The 22,916-nt window shown below is 46.4% G+C and overlaps 1 protein-coding gene across 6 annotated transcripts in view; it reads left to right on the top strand.

Moving 5' to 3' along the window:
- The first annotated feature begins 310 nt into the window (after positions 1–310).
- Positions 311–22,916, top strand: part of ADORA1 (adenosine A1 receptor) — a 41,723-nt gene continuing 19,117 nt past the window's right edge. The window contains exons 1-2 of one of the 6 annotated variants that reach the window (XM_070470658.1): positions 656–742; positions 1,577–1,974. In XM_070470658.1, the coding sequence (XP_070326759.1) occupies positions 1,634–1,974 (341 nt within the window). In that variant the 5' untranslated portion in view covers positions 656–742; positions 1,577–1,633. Of the gene's footprint in view, positions 743–788; positions 1,975–22,916 lie in introns of those variants that run through there. The other 5 variants (XM_070470659.1, XM_070470660.1, XM_020894147.2 and 2 more) reach the window with 5 other exon arrangements.

Raw genomic sequence — 22,916 nt, 5'->3', positions numbered from 1 at the left:
TGGACATTGCACTGGATACCTGTGGCCTACATACTGTGCTACGAAGAGGGAGAGAGAGAGAAGAAAGGAGGCACAGAGGAGGTGGAACTGATGGAAGTGACCTTGTGAAGCCAGGTCACTTCCCTGAGCCTCAGTGCCCTCATCTGAAAAATGGGAATTGCTAATAGATTAAAACGTGTTCTGAAAGATAGAGGTAAAGCGAACGTGGTGACTCAGGATAGAGCCTTCAAAGCAACGTATGCTGGAAGAACATTAGCGCCTTAGAAAATGCAGGGGCTGGTTTCCTGGGAAAGGAGGGTTTCAGGGCTGAGGGGTAGGAGCTGTTCCAGGGCTTCCAACTGACTATTGAGGGAAATGGAGAAGGGGCGTCCTAGAGACTCGCAGGTGCGATGCCTGCTGTGACTTGGACTCCCACGTCAGACCCTACGGAAAGGTCACATCTCCCAGCTTCTCTCCCCCAGAATCACGGCCTTTGTTTAGAGGAGGGGATGAGGGAGGAGACAGAGGCCCAGCAGGGAGGGGCCGGGGCCGCCCCCGCCGCTCCGGCTTTGCGGAGCCGGGCAGCCTCGCTCCGCTCCCGGGCTGGGGCAACGGAGGCGCCGGGCGCCAGAGCTGAGTCTCAGCCAGTTACTCTCCCTCTGGATTCTTCAAGCATCCCTGGAGCGAGCGACTGCGCACGGTGTGTGGCTAGGAGGGCGCTTGGACAGAACCGTTCAGGTGGCTCGGAGCTCCGCCAGCTTTGGTAAGTCGGTACCTTGTTCGCCTGCGGTCATCCCCAGTGGGGATGGAGGAAAGGGCTGACAGGGACTGCTAGAATCCCCCCGGGACCGGGTGTTTACGAGGGTCCCTGGCAGAGCCGGACCGGGATTGGGGACTGCTAGGAAGCAGGAGCCAGCGTGTCTCAGGTGGGTGGGCGTATGGCATGCATGCGCGGCAAGGTGGGAGACGGGGATCTCTGCACCCTGGCCGCTGCTGGGCTCAGTACTCCAGACCCGCGTCTGCCAGACCAGTCCCAGGTGCGAAACTGGGGCGCTACCTCTTTAAACGCGTCCAGTCTGAGCCTCTGCTGCACCATGTGATTGCTTGAAAGGCAGGGCTGGGAGCCTGGAGGATGGTGAACCGCTGCGCGGAGCCCAGCCCTGCCTGGCGCAGCCTCCAGCCTCCGGAGGCGCCAGGTGCCCAGAACTTTGGGCACCGCCTCTGGGACTCGCTGGCCACCAGCAGACAGGATGGTGAGCTCCCTACGTCCTGCTCCGTGAGCATGGGTAGGTAGAGCCAGGCACCCGGAGCCCTGCGGGTTGTGTGTGTGCTGGGAGCTGCCTCACACCTGATAAAAAAAAAAAAAAGCCAGTGGAGGAGTGAGTGCTGCTATTTTAAGTTGTTGAATGGATCCTCTGGGGTTGACAGGGGGAGGGGCAGAGATTAGGCAGAGAAAGGGTTAGCGTACCCTGTCAGCTTGGGTAGGCACTAGATGTGCCAAGTGGGGCACATCTCCAAAGGGCAGCCGGAGTTCCAGCGCTGCCTGGGTCCCCTCCCCCCAGGCAGGCCTTCCCACCCTAGGCTTCCGTGACCACAGGTGCTTGCCTCCTGCCCTTTGGCGCCTGTCTGCTGATGTGCCCAGCCTGTGCCCACCATGCCGCCCTCCATCTCGGCCTTCCAGGCCGCGTATATTGGCATCGAGGTGCTCATCGCCCTGGTCTCTATACCTGGGAACGTGCTGGTGATCTGGGCGGTGAAGGTGAATCAGGCCTTGCGGGATGCCACCTTCTGCTTCATCGTGTCACTGGCAGTGGCTGATGTGGCTGTGGGCGCGCTGGTCATCCCGCTCGCCATCCTCATCAACATTGGCCCGCGGACCTACTTCCACACCTGCCTCAAGGTCGCCTGCCCTGTCCTCATCCTCACTCAGAGCTCCATCCTGGCCCTGCTGGCAATTGCTGTTGACCGCTACCTCCGTGTCAAGATCCCACTCAGGTGAGTCTACAGCAGCTGCAGGTACCCCATGCCGGGAGACTTCTGAAGAGGATAAAAAGCAGAGCATAAAACCCCACATGAGCCGGACTTTCCTTGGGCCGTTATGCTCCAGCCCTCACTCTGCAGCACCGAGCTGAACTGAAGTTGAAGCAGGAAGGGGCTGGGTGGTTGGAAGAATGTGAACCTAGCAGTGCTCGGGCCCCCAGAGCTGAGGCTGCTGCTGCTCTCCTGATCCGGCCAGGGCACCTGAGCCTGCCTGCGCAGCCTGTGGAGGCGGTGGTGGGGAGGGGCTGGATGGTGGAGCTGAGCTCCCCCAGTTTGAGGCAAGTAGAAAGCAGGTTGCTCGGGTGGGCTGAGGGTGACGCACCGCAGACAGGGGTGCTTCTTCTCTAGCCAGACCTGGGAAGACTTCCTAAAGGTACTCCATAGTTCTGTTCTCCAGATCCCCCGTGCTAGCCCGCTCCAAGCTCCACGGCTCTCCTGCTGAACCCAAGCAGCCTGATTACCTCTGCCCAACTCCCGCTTATGGAATCTCTGCTGCAGGCAGGAGGAGATAGGCTCTTAATGATCCCGTTCTGTTGTGAAACCGGTGTTTCTCCAGTCACAGCAGAGGTCCTTATGCTGTGTCCAGGCAGCACCAGAATGGGTGGCCTAATTACGGCAATCCTCTCAGGCAGGTGTCGAGCCCACACTGCGGTTCCTTCACCGGGCCTGCCAGGCCATAGGCTCATCACCAGGCAGTGCCTGGGCCACCAAGTGCCAGCAAATGCCTGGGCACACGGCCAGTGCTGCCTTGCTGGGACATTCTTGTGAGGCACGCTTGCCTCCTCTTTAAATCCTCTCACTGGTAGATTCTCTCTCTACTGTGAAGTTCTAGCCATCTTTATCACCAGCCATCCCTGGAGTAGCTTCCATACCTGGAATATGGGGCCCCTGGTCTCACTTGATGATTTGCCCAAGCAAGCCTAGGCACCCAAATTTGTCCTGTTTGTACATTTACTTTTTCAAAGCTTCTTTAATGCACCATTTTCCCCCCTCTTTTCAACATGATTCTATAAGGGAGGTGAAGTGGAACCTGGTCAAGGGGAAACAGATCCAGAGAATCTCCTGAGGCTGGCTGGGAACACAGCCTTAATCCCACAGCTTCCCTTCCTTCCTGATTCCCCCGTGTCCTAGCCCCTCTGTGCCGGTCTCTCTGCCCTGTTTACCCCTCTCACAACATCCAAGTTTCCCAGGGAAGGTGAAGACTGCTGCTCAAGGGAGAAGGGAAGGCAGTCCAGAGAGCCTGTGAGCTGAGGGGCCTTCCTGCTGCTATTAGCCCCAGGTCACGGCTGGCCTGTGCTGACGAACCTGGTTTCAGTCCATTAGAGTGGGCTGGGCCTCTGAGCCTGGCCATTACAACAAAGTGTTGCCACAATCAGAAAGTCACACAGATTTGTGAATATAAGAAAGCTGCTTAAGAAATGTGGCCTACTGAGTGGGTGCCAAGGTGAGACAAAGGCCTGGCCATGATGTAACAGTGATCACAGACTCACAGAATGTGCCCGACTTGTCCTGTGGGGGTGGGGATGGCTGAGCTGGCAGGAACTGCAGGCTCATTCCTGCAGAAGGCAGCTTCTGTCACTCCTTGCGTCAGCCTTGAGGCGGCAAGGTGGCAGGCGGGTGGCCTTTAAGAGCTATCATTGGAGGGCCAAAGCAGAGGCTTTGGCATAGAGGCTAAGACTACAGGCCTGGGTTCAAATCCTTGCTATGAATTCCTAGCTTTAAGAAAGTCACTTGTTCGCCTCCTTCATTTTTCATTTCCATGTCAATGAAAGGAGACATTAATAATAGTACCTTCCTTCTAGGGTGCTTGGAAGAATATAATAAATTCCTACATATAAAGCACTTAGTACTGTATTATACACTTAGCATTATATGCAGTCCTTAAGTGGTAGGTTTATTTTGTTGCTTTATTATCATTATTAACATATGGGTCTGAATAGGCAAGCCCTGTACTCCCACCTCCCACACACTCATGCTCTTATATAATAACACATATGCCTATACACACATGTGCACACACAACACAGTACATTCCCCGGGAGGTGTCAAACTACTACGAAATTATATTTATACATGTTTCTTCTCCCTTGCTAGATTGTCATGCCTCAAGGGCGGTAACCTAGCAGTGACCACATTTTGTTAATTCTTACAGTTTCTCTAAAATGCCTGGCATAGTGTCTGGCACATAGCAAATGTCTACTCAATAAAAGTCGATTGAATGGGATGAGTGTTCAGAGTTACACGGTGAAGCCTCAGGCAGGCTTCCAGGGGTCTGACCTCTAACCATCCTGCTGTGGCCTGTCTTCCCGGCTTTCCACCTCAGGGTCAGGACCACAGCTGCCCATATCAGCTCAGGCAGCTGCTTCAGAGCCACGTATCGATAGTGCCTGTGAGAAAGACTGCCGGGCCTGGCTGCCAAAGCTGGGACCCCAGAGGCTGGGCTGAGGTGACAGACCCCTCCAGGCCCTTGCTGGTCACTGCCCGGGTCCCTCCTGCAGGAGGAACAGCATGCGTGGCTCCACTCTGGGCAGCTGGAGTCAAAAGGCTGCTGGGCTGGGAGGACACCTCTCAGCCAGAGGCCCCCGGGCGCCTGATTCCTTGCCCTGACAAGCCAATCTGAGGCACATGGGGCCCTGGGAGCCAGGCAGTAGCATTGCCCAGGCATTGGTGAAGCATGTACGGGGCATTCCGTGACAGGAGTTAGCTGGACCCCTCACTAAGCAAGGCATCATTGGGCTGGTCAACCACAACTTTTATTTCCTTCCATTTGGAAGTAACAGCAATTTTTAAAAGTTTAAATTGTTGATTCATCAATAACCTGTGGTTATTTACATGTATTGTACAGGTTATTTGCGTAGCACCTCCACATGCTTGACAATAGATACCCTATCCCCCTCATCTCCTGCTTCTAGGGAACCCCGGACTTTCTTGGTTGCACTGTGTCATCTTGATACATACACCAGGGGCTTGTTATGGTGCGGTGCCACACCCCAACCACCAAAGCCCTCTCTGTGGAAAGGGGATCTGAGCATGATCTGCCTGTCATCAGATGGGTTGGTGTGGTGGGAAGGGGTGATGCATATTTGGGAGTAAGGAATACATGAGTTTGAACCTTACTTGGTTACAAACTAGCTGTGCAACCTTTAATAAGCTATTTGATCTCTCTGAGCCTCCTCTTTGCCACCCTGCCCCCTGCTACCTGCGTTCTGGATTTGAGGTCTCTGAGGTTCCTTTCAGCTCTAACTTTCTATGGTTCTTTCTTATCATGACTCCTTCCAATACTTTGTTGAAATCCTGGGAAGATTGTGTTGTTTTTTAGTTCCTAGTGGTGATGAGCTAGACACAATGCTATATTTTTATGTGTGTGTGTGCATGTGTGTGCACACTCAACCGCTCAGTCATGTCCAACTCTTTGCTGCCCCATGGACTGTAGCCCGCCTGGCTCCTCAGTTCACGGGATTTTTCAGGCAAGAATACTGGAGCAGGTTGCCATTTTCCCCTCCAGGGTATCTTCCCAGCCCAAGGATTGAACCTGCATCTCCTGCATTGGCAGGCAGATTCTTTACCACTGGCACCCTGTGAAGTAGTCATATTTTTTTTATTAAATGAGATAAAGCATAATGCTCATAGTTTCTTGCTGGTAGAGATTATTATCCCCATTCTAGATACTTCTATAGATAAACTGGATTCTAAAGCTCAGAATGTTTCAGTAATTTGCCCAAATATCTTATCAGGAGCAGAGAAAGGATTTGAATCCAGGTCTATTGCATGCATGCCTGCTAAGTTGCTTCAGTCATGTCCAACTCTCTGTGACCCTATGGACTGAAGCCCACCAGGCTCCTCTGTCCATGGGATTCTCCAGGCAAGAATACAGGAGTAGGTTGTCATTTCCTCCTCTAGGAGATCTTCTGACCCAGCGATCCAACTTTTGTCTGTTATATCTCCTTCATTAGCAGGCCAATTCTTTACCACTAGCATGACCTGGGAAGCCCTTAACTAGTGAGCCCATGTGTGTTTTGAGTCAGCCTCCAGAAGCTGTAGGATTTATGGAGGAGTTGCCTCAAGGCTGTCAGTGGGGGTGATTTTCTCCTCTTATTTTTGCCATGGACTCTGCACTCTGCTCCAGCCCATGCTGACTCCTCGCCCTCCCTCCTCACCTTCTCTCCAGTGGGCAGTTGAGCCCCTGGCAGCCCTGCCTCTGTCCACAGCTGGAGGCCTGCCCAACTGGGCTGCTGACCAGGGAAGTACAGCAGAGAGTGGGGGAGGCCAGACTACTGGACCAGAGCTCTGACAGGGAAAGATTGGCAGATTAAGGTATGTTTGCTCTTAGGCGTCAATTTAGGTAACCCCAGCTCTCCAGCTACCCTGGGCTCTTCTGGACAGGCTAAGTGCCTCCTGTCCTTGTACCAGCAGGTGCTCATCTGTGGCCTCAGGGTCCCAGAATAATTGCTCTTCAGTGGTGCCATCTGCTTCCAGCAGACATAGGTCAGCTCTAGCTCCTCTGTCTAAGGATGAATTAGTCACAGGCTTAGAGTGTCTGAGACAGAAGAGGAGTGATAGCAAGCCCTGAAGCCCAACTCCCTCACATTTGGACAAGAGGAAACAGAAGCACAGAATTCCAGCGTTTTCAAGGTCACTCAACCACAGGCTCTTTTCTCCTCCTAATTCTGACTGTTGCTCCCCAGCCTCTGATGTAAAAGACAATCATCCTCAAGGAATAGAACAGAGAAACTCAGCCTCTACAGCTTGTCAGCAAATTAATGATAGGTCTAGAGGGGAAAAGTGATGGAGAGATGTCAGCTTTGTGGTTAAAAAAGTAGTTTCTTTGTTTGAACTGGGGCTAGCCTTCAGATGGGTTATATTAAAGAGCGTGCTAAGCACTCTGGATTAGATTCAGTGAAAGCTTCCGCTAGCTGGCATTGGAATGGCATCTAGGAAGCCTCCAAGTGCTTTAGGAGCAAGATACCCTGGTGTAAGTGCTGCTTGGAAGCAAGAGAACAGCCAAGATACCTTCTGGAGAACCCCTCTACCCAGAGATCATGGGATAGAGTTTTAAAGGCTGTGCCCTGCCATTTTATATTTATTTCCAAGCATAAAAGCAATCCATATTTATTGTAAAAATTTTGAGAAATATAGAAAAGAATAAAATGATAAAGTGTTAGTAGCTCAGTCATGTCTGACTCTTTGTGACTGTAGCCCACCAGGCTCCCCTGTTCATGGAGTTCTCTGGGCACGGATGCTAGAGTGGGTAACCATTCCCTCCTCCAGGGGATCTTCCTGACCCAAGGATCAAACCTGGGTCTTCCATATTGTGGACAGATTCTTTACCATCTGAGCCACTCAGGTCTCCAAAATTACCAGGAATTCTGCCACCTGCACATCACTACTGATAACTTCCTGGTGTTCCAGAAAATTTTCCCATATAGATGATAGATGGATAGATAGATATTTTTTTATGCAGTTGAGTACATCGATGATTTTTATATCCTATTTTATTCACTTAATGATATAAACATTTCCCCCGTCAATAAAAATATTTTCTAAAGATTTTTATAATGATATAATATTGGATTGACTTTTTATTCATCTTTTAGGTCTTAGCTAAAACAGCACCTTCATAGAGAAGCCTTCTCTGACCCCCTCCTCAGCTAAACCAGTTTCATTTCCTTTGTTATTTACTTGGGTTGGATATGTTTCTACTTCCCATCTCTCCTGGCCCAGGTAGTTCCTTCTGGACTTAGTAAGCGCCGAAAGGGCAGGAACACATCTGCTCACATACTGACATGTATCCCTTGCCTAGCATGGAGTAGACATGCTGGAAACATTTTTTAATAAATGATTATCACATTTTATTGATTCATTCTTATAATTTTGACTATTTAGATTATTACTGATTTTTAAATGTTTACAAATGACACTGCAGTGATATCCATAGTTCACATTGTTTGTAGGATCAGGGCCAAGCCTAGAACTCTGGATTGTGCCTCCTAGTAAATGGCACAGCTTCTATCTGTAAGAGTTTTTACAAGTTTAAATATTCCCGAGGTCCTTTTCCTCCTACTCTCCCTGCTCCTCCTGCCCAGTTTCATGAAAACTGCAAATCTCCTTCGCTGCATCTGGCATTTATCTGCTCATTTACCCTTCTGGGCTAGGTAAGGCAGGAATGACTGGGCCCCAAGTCTAGGCCACATTGCCTAGTTCTCTATTCCCTGAGGCCTGGGCATCCTGTTTGTGTCTTGGTGAGGAGAACAACCCCGAGAGCAGAGGTGCTTGGAGTGTGGCACTTCCTGGTTGGCCTCGTCCAGCAAGGTGGGCACAGGACAGAGAGGAAGAAGGACACCTTGCCCCGTGAACTGCATGAGTCATCTCTTCAGCCTCAGTCTCTCAACTCAAGCCCAGAGGAGGCTACCAGCTGCTGCAGAAGAAAGAAAAGGCTAGCAGCTGAAAGTGGGGTGGGATACAAAGGAGAGACAGGTAGGTGGGCCTTGGTATTCACATCTCCTTGGAAATACTGGCTTGGGGGTGGGCAGAGAGAGTGGGGAAGCTGGCAGTGGGCTTTCCTGACCCCTTCCCCCAAAAAAGAGATCAGACATCTTATCTTGCGATGTTCCTCACCTTGGAATTTTTTTCTTTAGCAAGATCGCAGGGAGCTGTTCAGTTAGGGAGCTGGTTCTATCCATTTATCTATTTCATAAACATACTTTTTTGCACTGACCATTTATTGGGTAGTTTGTGTGGCCTGAGGATACAGAGATGGGTGGGCTGGTTTGGTCTCTATCTCTGTCTGGGGGTGCTTAGAAACTGCTGAAGGTGTGGATTCCTATATACCAAGGTGGCCAAGTAGAAAATCCCAACCTGTCCATGGTGGGAGTAGGGGTGGCTGAAGAGCTGGAATCAGCCCTGAGCCCGTGCGGTGCTCGGGCTGGGGGTCTGGCCTGACTTCACACCCACTGTCCGCAGCCCTGGTCGTGGTGGAGAGGGTCTGTGGAACTATCCTCCTACCACCTGCTTTCAGAGCTCTGTTCTTTGGGAGAGGAGGGTAACTGATTTGTCTGACCCTAATTTGTCTCCAAACGGGGCCCTGATTTAGAGATACCTGTTCATTCCTTCATTGGAGGCATCTTATGTGCCAGGCATTTTTATGGTCACTTGAAATACATTCATTAATAGAACAAAGATCTTCATGGGGTTTGAAGGCTAGTTGGGTTGGTGGACAGATGTTAAATAGTAAACATATAACCTAATATGTAGAGTGTTAGAAGGTAAAACACAGGGAGCCCAGTTGGCAGTCTGTCACAACCTAGAGGGGTGGGACGGGATGAGGGAGGGAGGCTCCAGAGGGAGGGGTTATGTATAGAATTATGGCTGATTTGCATTGCTCTATGGCAGAAACCAGCACAACACTGTAAAGCAATTTTCCTCTAATTAAAAAAGAAAACAGAGCAGGGCAAATGAAATTGGGAATGCCAGGATAAGGGTCACTGGGTGGTGGGGGTGATGTTTTGCAATTATAAATGGAGTGATAATTGAGGCTTTCTTGAGAAGGTGCTATTTGAGCACAAACTTGGGGATGAGGAACTCTGCCATGCAGATATTGGGAGAATAATCCACGCTGAGGAAATAATTAGAGCCAAGTTTCTGGGGGAAGAAATGTACCCAAAGTGGTAGCAAGGAAGTCTGTGCAGCTGAGATAAAAGGAGAGAGTAGTTGAAGATAAGGCTGAAAAGTTTATAAATTGCTGGCTTGGAAGCCACTGGAAGGACATTGGCTTTCACTCTGAGGGAAATGGGAAGCCATTTCAGGTTTAGAACAAGGAAGTGACATGATATTAATGACTAAGGTTTTCAACGCCCACTCTGACTGCTGTATGGAAATAGAGTGGAAAGCAGAAATTCAGGCAAGAGAAGAGGGAAGTGACTTGAATTAGAATGATAAAAGAGCAAACAGAGGAGATGGTAAGAAGTGATTAATTCTGGGTGTGCACTTTCAAAGTTTAACTTTTTGTATTGTTTTTACTGTATTCTTCCCTGGTTGGCTGAGATGGTAAAGAATCTGCCTGCAATGAAGGAGACCCTTGTTCAGTCCCTGGGTTGGGAAGATCTGGAGGAGGGCATGGCAATCCACTCCAGTACTCTTGTCTAAAGAATCCCTATGGACAGAGGAGCCTGGTGTGCTGCAGTCCATACAGTCTCAGAGTCAGACATGACTGAACGACTAAGCACATCCTTTTTATTGGGATAAAATATTCACACAATAAAGTACATAGTCTTACATGTACAGCTCAATAAACTTCTTCACCTATGGATGTATCTATGTAACTACCACCAGATCAATATTTGGAAAAATTTCAGCACTCTAGAAGGTACTTTCCAAAAGATAATCACTATTTTGACTTTTACCCCCATAGATTGATGTTGCCTGTTCTTGAACTTTGATAAAGGGAATTGAATAGTGTATCCTCCTTTCTGTCTGGCTTCTGAAGCTTAAAATTATGTCTGAGATTTATCTGTACTATTGAATGAAATAGTAGGTTTTGCCTGCTTTTTTTCTTGTTGTTATTAGAATTCCATTGAATGAATATGCCATGATCTGTGTAAATTATGGATATATTTGGAAGAAAGAAAAATTTGTTTGTGCATTGAATGTGGAGTGTGAAAGAAAGAAGAGTCAAGAATAACTAAGATTTTAGTTCTAAGCAACTGGAAGTATGGAATGTGCATTATCCATGGTGGGAAAGACTATAGGTGATACGAGTTGTAGGAACAATAAAAGGAGTTCAAATTTAGACATGTTGAATTGTCTGTATCTATTAAATACCTCAGTGGAATGTTGAGCAGGCAGCTGGATGGATATATGAGGATGGCATTCAGGAAAGACGTCTGGGCTGGGGATGTGAGTGTGAGAGCCATTGGCATGTGATAGTGTTTAAATCCATAAGGCTAGAGGAGATCACCAAGAGAGAAAGTGGAAATAAACAAGAGGATGCAGATGATATGATACTATACATAGAAAATTCTAAAGACACCATCAAAAAGCTACCAGAATTCATCAATGAACTTTGTAAAGTTGTAAGATACAAAATTAACATACAGAAATCTACTGCATTTCTATACACTAGCAATGAGACATCAGAAAGATAAATTAAGAAAACAATCTCATTTACCATAGCACCCAAAAGAATGCAATACCTGGGGATAAACCTACCTAAAAGACAAAAGATCTGTAGTCTGAAAACTATAAGACCTGGATGAAAGAAACTGAAGATGATGCAAACAGATGGAAAGATACACCATGTTCTTGGATTAGAAGAATTGATATTGTTTAAGTGACTATACTACCCAAGGCAATCTACAAATTCAGTGCAATCCCTGTCAAAATACCAATGTCACTTTTCACATTTGTATGGAAAGGCGAAAGACCCAGAATATAATCTTGACGCAATCTTGAGAAAGAAGGACAGAGCTGGAGGAATCACAGTCCTTGTCTTATGTAATCAAACAGCATGGTACTCGCACAAAAGCAGACACACGGAGCAATGTAACAGAACAGAGATCCAAGAAATAAACCCACGCATGTACAGTCAGTTAATCTGTGACACAGTAGGCAAGCATACACAATGGAGAAAAGATGATCTATTAACAAGTGGTGCTGGGAAAACTGGACAGTTACATGTTAAAGAATGAAATTACAACATTCTCTAATACTTCATACAAAAATAAAGTCAAAATGGATTAAAAACCTAAATGTAAGACTGAATACTATGAAACTGCTAGAGGAAAAACATAGGTAGAACACTCTGTGCCATAAATCACAGCAATATTTTTTTGGCTCTATCTCCTAGAGTAATGGAAATAAAAGCAAAAACAACAAATGGGACCTAATTAAACTTAAAATCTTTTACACAGCAAAGGAAACCATAGACAAAATGAAAAAGCAACCTACTGAATGGGAGAAAATATTTATAAGCAATATGAAACAATATGGGATTAATATTCCACATATATAAACAGCTCACATGACTCAACATTTAAAAAAAAAGGTTTAAAAGTTGGCAGAAGAACTGAATGCACATTTTTCCAGAGAGGAAATGCAGATGCCCAAAAGGCACATAAAAAGGTACTCAACATCACTAATTATCAGGGAAATGCAAATCAAAACCACAATGACACAGCAACTCACACCTGTCAGAATGTTGTTGTTGTTGTTCAGTTGCTAAGTCAAGCCTGACTCTTTGCGACCCCATGGACTGCAGCATGCCAGGTTTCCTTGTCCTTCACTGTCGCCTGGAATTTGTTCAAATTCATGTCAGTGACACCATCCAACTATCCCGTCATCTGTTACTCATTCTCCTCCTGCCTTCAGGCTCTCCCAGTAGCAGAGTCTTTTCCAATGAGTCAGCTCCTCGCAACAGATAGCCAAAGTATTGGAGTTTCAGCTTCAGCATTAGTCCCTCCAATGACTATTCAGGGTTGATTTCTTTTAGGATTGACTGGTTTTAATATCCTGTTGTCCAAGAGACTCTCAAGAGTCTTCTCTAGCACAGCAGTTTAAAAGCATCAATTCTTTGGTGCTCAGCCTTCTTTATGGTACAGCTCTCACATCCATACATGACTACTGGAAAAACCATAGCTTTGACTAGACAGACCTTTGTCAGCAAAGTGATGTATCTGCTTTTTAATATGCTGTCTAGGTTTGTCATATCTTTACTTCCAAGGAGCAAGCGTCTTTTAATTTTCTGGCTTCAATCACCTTCCACACTGATTTGGAGCCTAAGAAAATAAAATGAGTTACTGTTTTCACTTTTTCCTCATCTGTTTTCCATGAAGTGATGGGACTGGAGGCCATGATCTTTGTTTTTAGAATGTTGAGTTTTAAGCCAACTTTTTCACTCTCCTCTTTCACCCTCATCAAGAGGCTCTTTAGTTCCTCTTCACCTTCTGCCATTAGAGTGGTATCATGTGCATATCTGAGGTTGTTAATATTTCTCCCAGCAATCTTGATTCCAGCTTGTGATTCATCCAGCCTAACATTTCACATGATGTACTCTGCATATTAGTTAGATTAACAGGGTGGCAATATACAGCTTGTTGTACTCGTTTCCCAATTTTGAACCAGCACATTGTTCCAAGTCCGGTTCTAACTGTTGCTTCTTGCCCTGCATACAGGTTTTTCAGGAAACAGGTAAGATGGTCTGGTATTCCCAGTCTCTTTAAGAATTATATACAGTTTGCTGTGATCCACACAGTCAAAGGCTTTAGTGTAGTCAGTGAAGGAGAAGTAAATATTGTTATAGAATTCCCTTGCTTTTTCTATGATCCAGTGGATGTTGACAATTTTATCTTTGTTTCCTCTGCCTTTTCTAAATCCAGCTTATGCATCTGGAAGTTTTCTGTTCATGTACTGTTGAAGCCTAGCTTGAAGGATTTTGAGTTTGCCACCATGTGAAATGAGCACAGTTGTACAGTAATTTGAACACTCTGTGCCATTGCCTTTCTTTGGGATTAGAATGAAAACTGACCTTTTCCAGTCCTGTGGCCACTGCTGAGTTTTCCAAATTTGCTGGAATATTGAACGCAGCACTTTCACAGCATCGCCTTTTAGGATTTGAAGTATAGTTCAACTGGAATTCCATCACCTCCACTAGCTTTGTTCATAGCAATGCTCCTAAGCACCCCCTTGACTTCACACTCCAGGATGTCTGGCTCTAGGTGAATGACCACAGCACTGTAGTTATCCAGGTCATTAAAACCTTTTTTGTAGAGTTCTTCTGTGTATTCTTGCCACCTATTCTTAATCTCTTCTGCTTCTGTCCTTTATTGAGCCTATCTTTGCATGAAATGTTTCCTTGGTATCTCTAATTTTCTTGAAGAGATCTCTAGTCTTTCCCATTCTATTGTTATCCTCTATTTCTTTGCATTGATCAGTGAAGAAGGCTTTCTTATCTCTCCTTGCTATTCTCTGGAACTCTGCATTCAAATGGGTATATCTTTCCTTTTCTCCTTTGCCTTTTGCTTCTCTTCTTTTCTCAACTATTTGTAAGGCCTCTGCAGACAACCATTTTGCCTTCTTGCATTTCTTTTTCTTGGGGATGGTTTTGGTCACCATCTCTTGTACAGTGTTACAAACCTCCATCCATAGTTCTTCAGGCTCTCTGTCTACCACTTCTAATCCCTTCAATCTATTCATCACTTCCACTGTATAATCATAAGGGATTTGATTTAGGTCATACCTGAGTGGTTTAGTGGTTTTCACTACTTTCTTCATTTTAAACCTGAATTTTCCAATAAGGAGTGGATGATCTGAGCCAGTCAGCTCAAAGTCTTATTTTTGCTGAGTGTATAGAGCTTCTCCATCTTCGGCTGCAAAGACTATAATCAATCTGATTTTGGTATTGACTATCTGGTGATGTCCATATGTAGAGTCATCTCTTTTGTTTGGAAGAGCATGTTTGCTATGATTAGTGCATTCTCTTGGCTAAACTCTGTTAGCTTTGCCCTTCTTCATTTTGTATTCCAAGGCCAAACTTTCCTGTTACTCCAGGTATCTCTGGATTTCCTGATTTTACATTTTAGTCTCCTACGATGAGAAGGATTTTTTTTTTTTTTTTGGTGTTAGTTCTAGAAGGTCTTGTAGGTCTTTATAGAACCATTCAAATTCAGCTTCTTTGGCATTAGTGGTTGTGGCATAGACTTGGATTACTGTGATGTTAAATTGTTTGTCTGTCAGAATGGATTTCATCAAAAAAGCAATTGTTGATGTTGGATTTTCACATGTTGGAAACGGTGTGAAGAAAAGAGAATCCTCCTACATTTTGGTAGGAAGGTAAATTGGTGAAACCACTGTGGAAAACAGCATGGAGGTTTCTTAAAAAGCTAAAAATAGAACTACCATTTGAACCAGCAATTCTACTACTGAGTATATACCTGAAAAAAACAAAAACACTAATTCAGAAAGATACATGTATCCCAAAGTTCACAGAAGCATTATTTACAATTGCCAGGATAGGGAAATAACCTAAGTGTCCATTAACAGATATGGATAAAGATGTGGTACACACACACACACACACACACACACACACAAAACGCTTTCACTTTCAGTATTCACATTCAGTATTGCATATAAGCTGGAATACTGTGAAAGTGTTGGTCACTGTGGTGTCTGACTCTGTGTGACCCCATGGACTGTAGCCCGACAGGCTCCTCTGTCTATGGAATTCTCCAGGGAAGAATACTGGAGTGGGTTGCCATTTCCTTCTCCAGGGTAAATTCCCAACTCAGGAATCGAACCTGGGTCTCCTGCATTACAGGCAGATTCTTTTGTCTGAGTCACCAGGGAAACCCAATGGAATACTACTGAACCATAAAAGAGAGACAAAATTTTGCCATTTGCAGCAACATAGATGGGTTTGGAAGGCATTATGCTAAGTGAAATAAATCAGACAGAGAAAATCAAATACTGTATATCACTTATATGTGGAATCTAAAAAATACAACAAACTAGTGAACATAACAAAAAAGAAGCAGACTCACAGATACAGAGGACAAACTGGTGATTTCTAGTGTGGGAGGCACGAGGGGTGAGGGCAACATAGGGGTGGGAGAGTGGGGTGCACAAACTGTTGGGCATAAGATAGACTTAAGGGTGTATTGCATCGCAAAAGGAATATAGCCAACACTTTGTAATAACTATAAATAGAAAGCAACCTTTCAAAATTGTATAAATATATATATTTTTTAATTCAAAAAAGAAGAGGAAAGGACCAAGGATTGAGCATTAAGAGATTGGGGAGATGTGACGCCAGCAGCAGAGACTAAAGGAGAGCCACAGATATAGGAAGAAACCTCAAGTCCCTAGCGTGGTGTCCCAAAGGCCAGCTAGAGACAGCAGGTGAAGGGGGACCAGGAGGCCGGCTGCCACACGTTGCCAGTGCGGCAAGGGAGGTGAAGACAGAACTATCATTAGCAGGAGCAATGTTAATAGACGGTGGGAGAAAGATGTCTAACTGAAGAGGACTCTGGAGAGAAGACGAACGGAATCGAAGGCAGCTGGCATAGATTACTCCTTTGAGGAATTTTGTAGCAGAGTGCAAAGGCAGGAGGCAGGAGCTGCCAGGGGAAATGGGAGCAAGGCATTTTGCTATGTTTTTGCTAAGGAGGGACATTGGTATGTCTGTGTACTTATTGAGACAATTTAGTAGAGAGTGCAAAACTAACAATAGGACAAAGAAGAGAATTTCTGGATTGATGTTGTTTAGGCGAGCAGAGCTGGGACCTAAGGCAAACTCAGAGGGGTTGGCTATAGAGGAGCATGGAAGTCATATAACAGGCAGGAAGGCAGGGTGTGGGTGCTGGTAGGTGAAGTTCTATTCTGAGTGTTTCAGTTTTCTTAGTACAGTGGGAAGCAAGGTCATCAGCTGAGAGGGAGGAGGTGTTGGAGAGAGTTGAAAGTGTGAAATAATTCTTTAGGAAATGGGAAAATGACCAGATTCAGAAAGTCTAGTACAATTGGAGGCAGTGTTAAGGGCCCACCTGAAATTCATGGTGATCAATTTGAGTGTTCAGCTGCATGGCCGCAGGCATAGAGCAGGTGAAGAATTCATTCTTTCACTTAATCAGAAGTGCCAGGTTCCTTGCCAGGCATTGTGTATCTTACAGTGGCCAAGACATCAGCCCTGATCCCTGCCCTTGTGGAATTTAGAGACTAGTGGGAGTGAACCAAGACCCAGATAGTATTAATGCATATATATGGAATCTAGAAAAATGGTACAGATGAACCTATTTGCAGGGCAGGAATAGAGACAAAGATGTATAGAGCAGACTTCTGGACATGGGGTATGGGTCGGGGAAGAAGAGGGTGGGACGAAGTGAGGAGTAGCACTGACATGTATATACTACCATGTGTAAAACAGGTAGTGGGAAGCTGTTGCATGACACAGGAAGCTCAGCGCGGTGCTCTGTGATGAACTAGAGGGGTAGGAGGAAGATTCAAGGGAGGATATATGTATACATATAGCTGATTCGGCTTTCCTGGTAGCTCAGTTGGTCAAGAATCCACCTGCAATGCAGGAGACCCTGGTTCGATTGCTGGGTCAGGAAGATCCTCTGGAGAAGGGATAGGCTACCCACTCCAGTATTCTTGGGCTTCCATTGTGGCTCAGCTGGTAAAGAATCCGCCTGTGATGCAGGAGACCTGGGTTCGATCCCTGGGTTGGGAAGATCACCTGGAGAAGGGAAAGACTACCCACCCCAGTATTCTGGCCTGGAGGATTCCATGGACTGTATAGTCCATGGGGTCACAAGGAGTTGGATGTGACTGAGCAACTTTCACTTGCATAGCTGATCCACTTTGTTGTACAGCAGAAACTAATAAATACAACACTGTAAAGCAATTATATGCCAATAAAAAATTTAAAAAGCAAAAACAAGCAGGTGGCTACAATTGCAACTTGAAAAGAATTTGAGGAAGGAAGCCATCCTGGAGTTCACTGTAGCTGGCACTTGTCTTTGGCTTCTGCAGACTTTGTGTCAGTGCAGCTCTCTTGGGGTCCAAGAACTAAGGCAGGATCTTGTAGGCCCCAGGTGGTTCATGGTCAAGAGTTCGGTTTGGATTCTAGGTACACAGTGAAGCTTTTGAGTACTTTAAGCAGGGAATGACATAATCCAGATTACATTTTTAAAATGTCAAGTCCTTAACAAAAGAGAAGCAAATCAGATCCAGTGATACATAAAAAGGGTAATATATCACAACCAAACAGGTTTTATCCCAAGTATGCAGGTTTGGTTTAACATTTGAAAAATATGAATATCTTTACCACATTAATGTAAGGTCACTCTGCCTGGTGTGTGGAGAATGGCTTAGAGCGGATAAGAGGAAACAGTAAGAGAGCACATCTCAGGCGGGGGTTGGGGCAGGCAGGCAGCCAAGGAGGCAGTGGCGATGGAGAGAACTGCAGAGATTGCAGGCATGTTAGCTTTAGAACCAACTGGTAAAGAACTGGATTGCAAAGTGGGGGAAGGATCAAGTGTCACTCCCCAAGATGAAGGCTAAAGCCACAGGGTGGATTGTGGTGCCATTTCTGGACACAGTGAATGGTGAGGAAGGGAGGAATTGCGGGGGTGAGTCAGATCCTAGCAGGTGTTCAAGTAGAATTGATGCAATGGCAGGTCTAGTGGTGGTCTCTCTCTTGCTGATTCACCAGCTTCTGTCCTTTTCATGTGGTCCAACAAACAGCCTTTTGGCCTCAAACAGCCTTCTTTAAGGAGTTCCTCAAACATAGAGCAAGCTTCCTGGGTGCCTCCAGCTGCTGCATCTATTGTTCCCGCCTCACTTCTTGGGGGGGGGGGTGGCTTTCTTAGGCTGAAACCCCAGAAATAAGGACATGTGACTTTGGACTCCCTAAAGCTTCCAGAAGGAGATGGCAGAGTTGGGGGTTTGTCCTCCTTCCAGACTTTATTAGAATGAGGCACAGAGGCTTCTGTGATAGCGAAGGCACCTCAAGTCTCTACTGATCCTCAGTCAGGTGGGCGCTCTCCGTAGATACTGTGCGCCCCCATGGCCTCACTCCCACCCTCATCGCTGGAGCCCACCAGTGACCTGCACTGTGCTGCTGGTTCTCAGTCGCTCAGTCGTGTCCAGCTCTCTGCGACCCCATGGACTGTAGCCTACCAGGCTCCTCTGTCCATGGGAAGAATAGTGCAGTGGGTTGCCACTTTCTTCTCCAGGTCTGGCACTGTAGATTGTGCTAATCCTCTGCACAACGGTTGTTCCTCTCCCACTCCACAGCAGGGTCCTCTCACAGCTGCTATATTGGGCACTGGGGGCCTGGTTTTAGCTAACACAGCAAAGGAGATGGTCAACCAGTAAGGAGGCAGTTATCAGCTCCAGACTAGCCCTGATGGGCAGAGCAGGAGGGCTGGGGAAACCCCAAGGCTGGCATAGGTCACACAGGGACAGGGTCTCTGTTGCCATGTGCTGCTTGGTGGAGCACTGTCAATTCTTCTATGCAGAAACAATCTCCTTTAGCCTTGTGTAGCAGAGAAAGCTTTGCAGTACAGTTTGTTGGGTTGGTGCTGGCCCTGAGGGCCAGACCTTGTAGCTCTCACCATGCAGCTTGTTCTTAGAGTCCACAGACTTCCAGTTCTTTGCTTCCCACCTCTGGGGAAGCAGGGACAAAGACTACAGGAGGGCAAGAGTTACTTCCTAGCCCTTGTTTTTCCAGCCCAGTGGAACCAAGTGCTCTGATGCATACCTACCCAGTTGGAGTGGGAACGTATCAGGCCATGATTCTCTTAGGGGCACCAGAGGGAAAGGTCTCTTGGAAAAGCATCTCTTAGCCCAGATATATTTCATTTTTTATTGAAGTATAATTGATTTACAAGATTCTCTTACTTTCAGGTGTACAACATAGTATTTGATATTTTTATACATTATAAAATAATCACCAGGATAAATCTAGTTGATATTTTACCATACAAAATTATTACCCTATTATTGATGATATTTCCTGTGTTGTATATTACATTCCCATGACTTATTTTTACCCAAGATATTTAAAAATTTTGTTTATTTTTAACTGAAGGATAATTGCTTTATAATATTGTATTGTTTTAAATTTTACTAATTTTTAATTGGAGGATGATTGCTTTACAATATTGTGTTAGTTTCTGCCATATATCAACATGAATCTGCCATAAGTATATGCATATCCCCTCCCTCTTGAATCTCCCTCCTACCTCCTGCCCCATCCCATCCCTCTAGGTTGTTACAGAGCCCTGGGTTGAGTTCCTTGAGTCAGACAGCAAATTCCCATTGGCTGTTTTATGTATGGTAATGTGTATGTTTCCATGTTTCTCTCTCCATTCTTCCCACTCTCCTCCCCTGCCCCTCACATGTCCATAAGTCTGTTCTCTATGTCTGCATTTCCACTGCTTCCCTGCAAATAGATTCATCACTACTGTCTTTCTAGATTCCATATGTGCACATTGATATACGATGTTTGTTTTTTTCTTTCTGACTTCACTCTGTATAGTAGGCTCTAGGTTCACCTACCTCAGAATGGACTCAAAGGCATTCCTTTTTATGGCTGAGTAATATTCCATTGTATATATGCACCACAGCTTCTATCCCAGATATTTTTAATGATCACCTTTTCAGAGAAACATCTCTCGGGTTCTGCTTTATGGTGGTACATGAGTGGAATGAGGGGCAAGAGCAGTATCCCCAGACAGATAGTTCAGGTACTTAAACTAGTCTTCTTGGAGTAGCTACTTAACCTTTCTGATTAAGGTTACTTAACTTTAATTAAGGTTAACTACTCAACCTTTCTGATTAATGGTGGCTGTTACTATTGTCAAATAACCCAAACTTGGTTTCACTTACACTTGCTCTTCTGTGGCCACTGTGGCCCCACAGGGAGGAAGCTCTTGCTGAGATGCATTGCCTGCTCTGTGAGAGAAGGATGTGGTTCTCTTCACCTGCCTCACTGATTATTTCAGGACCTAACAACGCATGCCTGACTGGCACTTAGTAGGTGGCTGAATCAGTGTTTGGTCGGGGGAGGAAGCGTTAGTGGGGCATTTCGAGTAGCTAGATTGAGAAGAAGTCAGTTGGATATTTTATATTCACCCACAGAGTGCAAATGCAGGTACTGGAGAGTGAAGTGTTATTTTATTAAAACATCCCCAGGAGATTAGAGGAGTAAAGGGTCTCATCAAACTTATCTGGCAAGTTAGGGGGAGTGTTCTGGCATCCTGATCCCCAGCTCAGCTTGCGTTGGTCTCCATGCTCCTGTTTCTATGAGGAAAGGGTGTGGAGAGTCCCTCCTGAGCTCCATTTACCTTCCCAAGTCCTCATCCTTCCCCTTCTGGAGGTCTGGCCTCTGAGAGAGCTGCAGCAACGGCTCCCCTGAGGGCTGGCAGGTCCACAAATCCTCTCTGGGGAGGAAAACATTCAGTGTGTTAGAGTCCCACTGTGCTCAGCAGACACACCTGATGTGGTGCCCTATCCTCTGAGGAATAAACACAACCCCGCACCCCGTGTTCTGGGCTGCTGGTGCCGCCTTGATGTGGATGGTCCAGCAGGGCTGGGGAGAGCCGCAGTCACCACTCAGGCCCAGGGGCTGACAGTCTGGGAGCAACCAGCATGCCAGCAAGGGGTGTGAAGGCATGACACCCCTGCCATCATCACCATTAGTCATGACAAGAGGCCACGGTGGTTTTAGGCTCTTAGTGGTGTATGTGTGTGTGTGTGTGTGTGTGTGTGTGTGTGTGTGTGTGTGTGTGTGTAGGGAGCTATAGCTTTTTATTTTTTATGGTCAAGGAATTATGTTCTGGATTTGCAGCCCTTTCATTCAATTCTCCTTGTTCACCCCTGCTCCCTCCCATTCTAGTCCTCCATTCAAGGCCTAGGGAAGAGGCCCAGCAAGCTAATCTCCTTTCTGTTTGTGCCCTCACCCAATCCTCATGCCTCACCCCCACCTTCCTGATCTGTAAATACAATGTGTTCAAGTCAAGAAATGTTTTCTGACAACACAAGTCCTGCCCTCAAGGGCACAGCCCCATAGTCTCATGGGTGAGACTGGCAGTTTGCCAGCTGCACACAGCAGGAGGCCTAAGCAGCCTGGTTCACACACAAGCACACAGGTCCAAGGTTACTCCCCCAGCCTAGGATGCTCAGCCCCATCCCTCTTTTTACCTGTGCTCAAAACTTATTTTCTTTGCCTCCTAGCCAGTTACAGCTTAATTTGTCCAAGCCTTGGAGTTGAGGAGAAATATAAAAGGATATTTAACATATAAGACCATGTCTTAAACAAATACACACACCCCTCAGAAAACTATTCCCTTCTCTTTTTTAATTCCTGCTCATTCCTTAATAGTCAACTCAGATGACACCTTCCTTGTTTTGTCATGTTTATAGCTCCCCATGCTCCCCTGTTACACAGCCCTTGTCAGATTGCGCTGAGGTAACCTCCTTAATTGGCTAGTGAGCAACTTGAGGGTGGGGTCCAAGCCTATTCATCTCTCCTTCAGTGTCCAGCATAGTTTCTGCCCATTTTTGGTATCCAATGCCTGATCAATAAATGAATGGTAATAGTAGCAAGTGACTCTTGAACACCTAATATTTGCTAGGCCCTGTGCTAAATGCTTTGAATGGATTCTCTTATTTAAGTCCTTACACAATTTTATGAAGAGGAGCTAATAGTATTTTATAGTAATAGTTATAATGTGTTCTGCTTTTCCTCCTTTTCTCAGGCAGTTGAGGGTCAGAGAGGTTAAACAGCTTGATATGAGTCACACAGCAGCAAAGTGTAACTGGGGTTGTTGAATGAGCAACTGAACAGATGAATGAAAAGACTTGTCTCTGAGCCTTGACTCCACCGTCAGTGCTGGGTGGTTTTGGATAAATCACTTACCTCTTTGGGTTTCAGTTCCCACATGTATAGAATGGATGCAACTGCTAACCGTACTGCAGAGAGCTGTCTGTAAGAGGTGCTCTCAGAACAGAAGAGGAACAGGCTCCTTGCTCAGGAGTGAGCTGGCTCTGAGTGTGTCTGGGGGAGGCAGGACCCCCAGTGCTCCAGCCCCACCTGTCCTCTGGCTGCAGCGCAGAGGAAGACCCATGAGCTGGCGCAGCCGGGCGCGCAGAAGGGGCAGGAGGAGCTAACGCTGGGGGCAGGCCCGTGGTGTGAGAGGAGACAGGAGCCCGCGAGGCAGACAGGCAGACGCAGCTGCACTGGGCGGCGAGAAGGCTCAGGAGGCAGGTGCTGCCGCGCCTGGCTGAGGGGCCTCGTGTGTCTCTGGAGTCAACGTTTAGAAAGAGCACCTCTTCCTTCTCGGGTGTCTTGCCGTGCTGTCTCCCCCTTGCCAGAGTGCACACAGCTTCTGACTGCTGGGAGA

This window comes from Odocoileus virginianus, chromosome 7 (genome assembly GCF_023699985.2).
Source record: "Odocoileus virginianus isolate 20LAN1187 ecotype Illinois chromosome 7, Ovbor_1.2, whole genome shotgun sequence".
NCBI lineage: Eukaryota > Metazoa > Chordata > Mammalia > Artiodactyla > Cervidae > Odocoileus > Odocoileus virginianus.
Note: the sequence above shows the minus strand (reverse complement) of the source record. Positions and strands in the feature narration are given on the sequence as shown.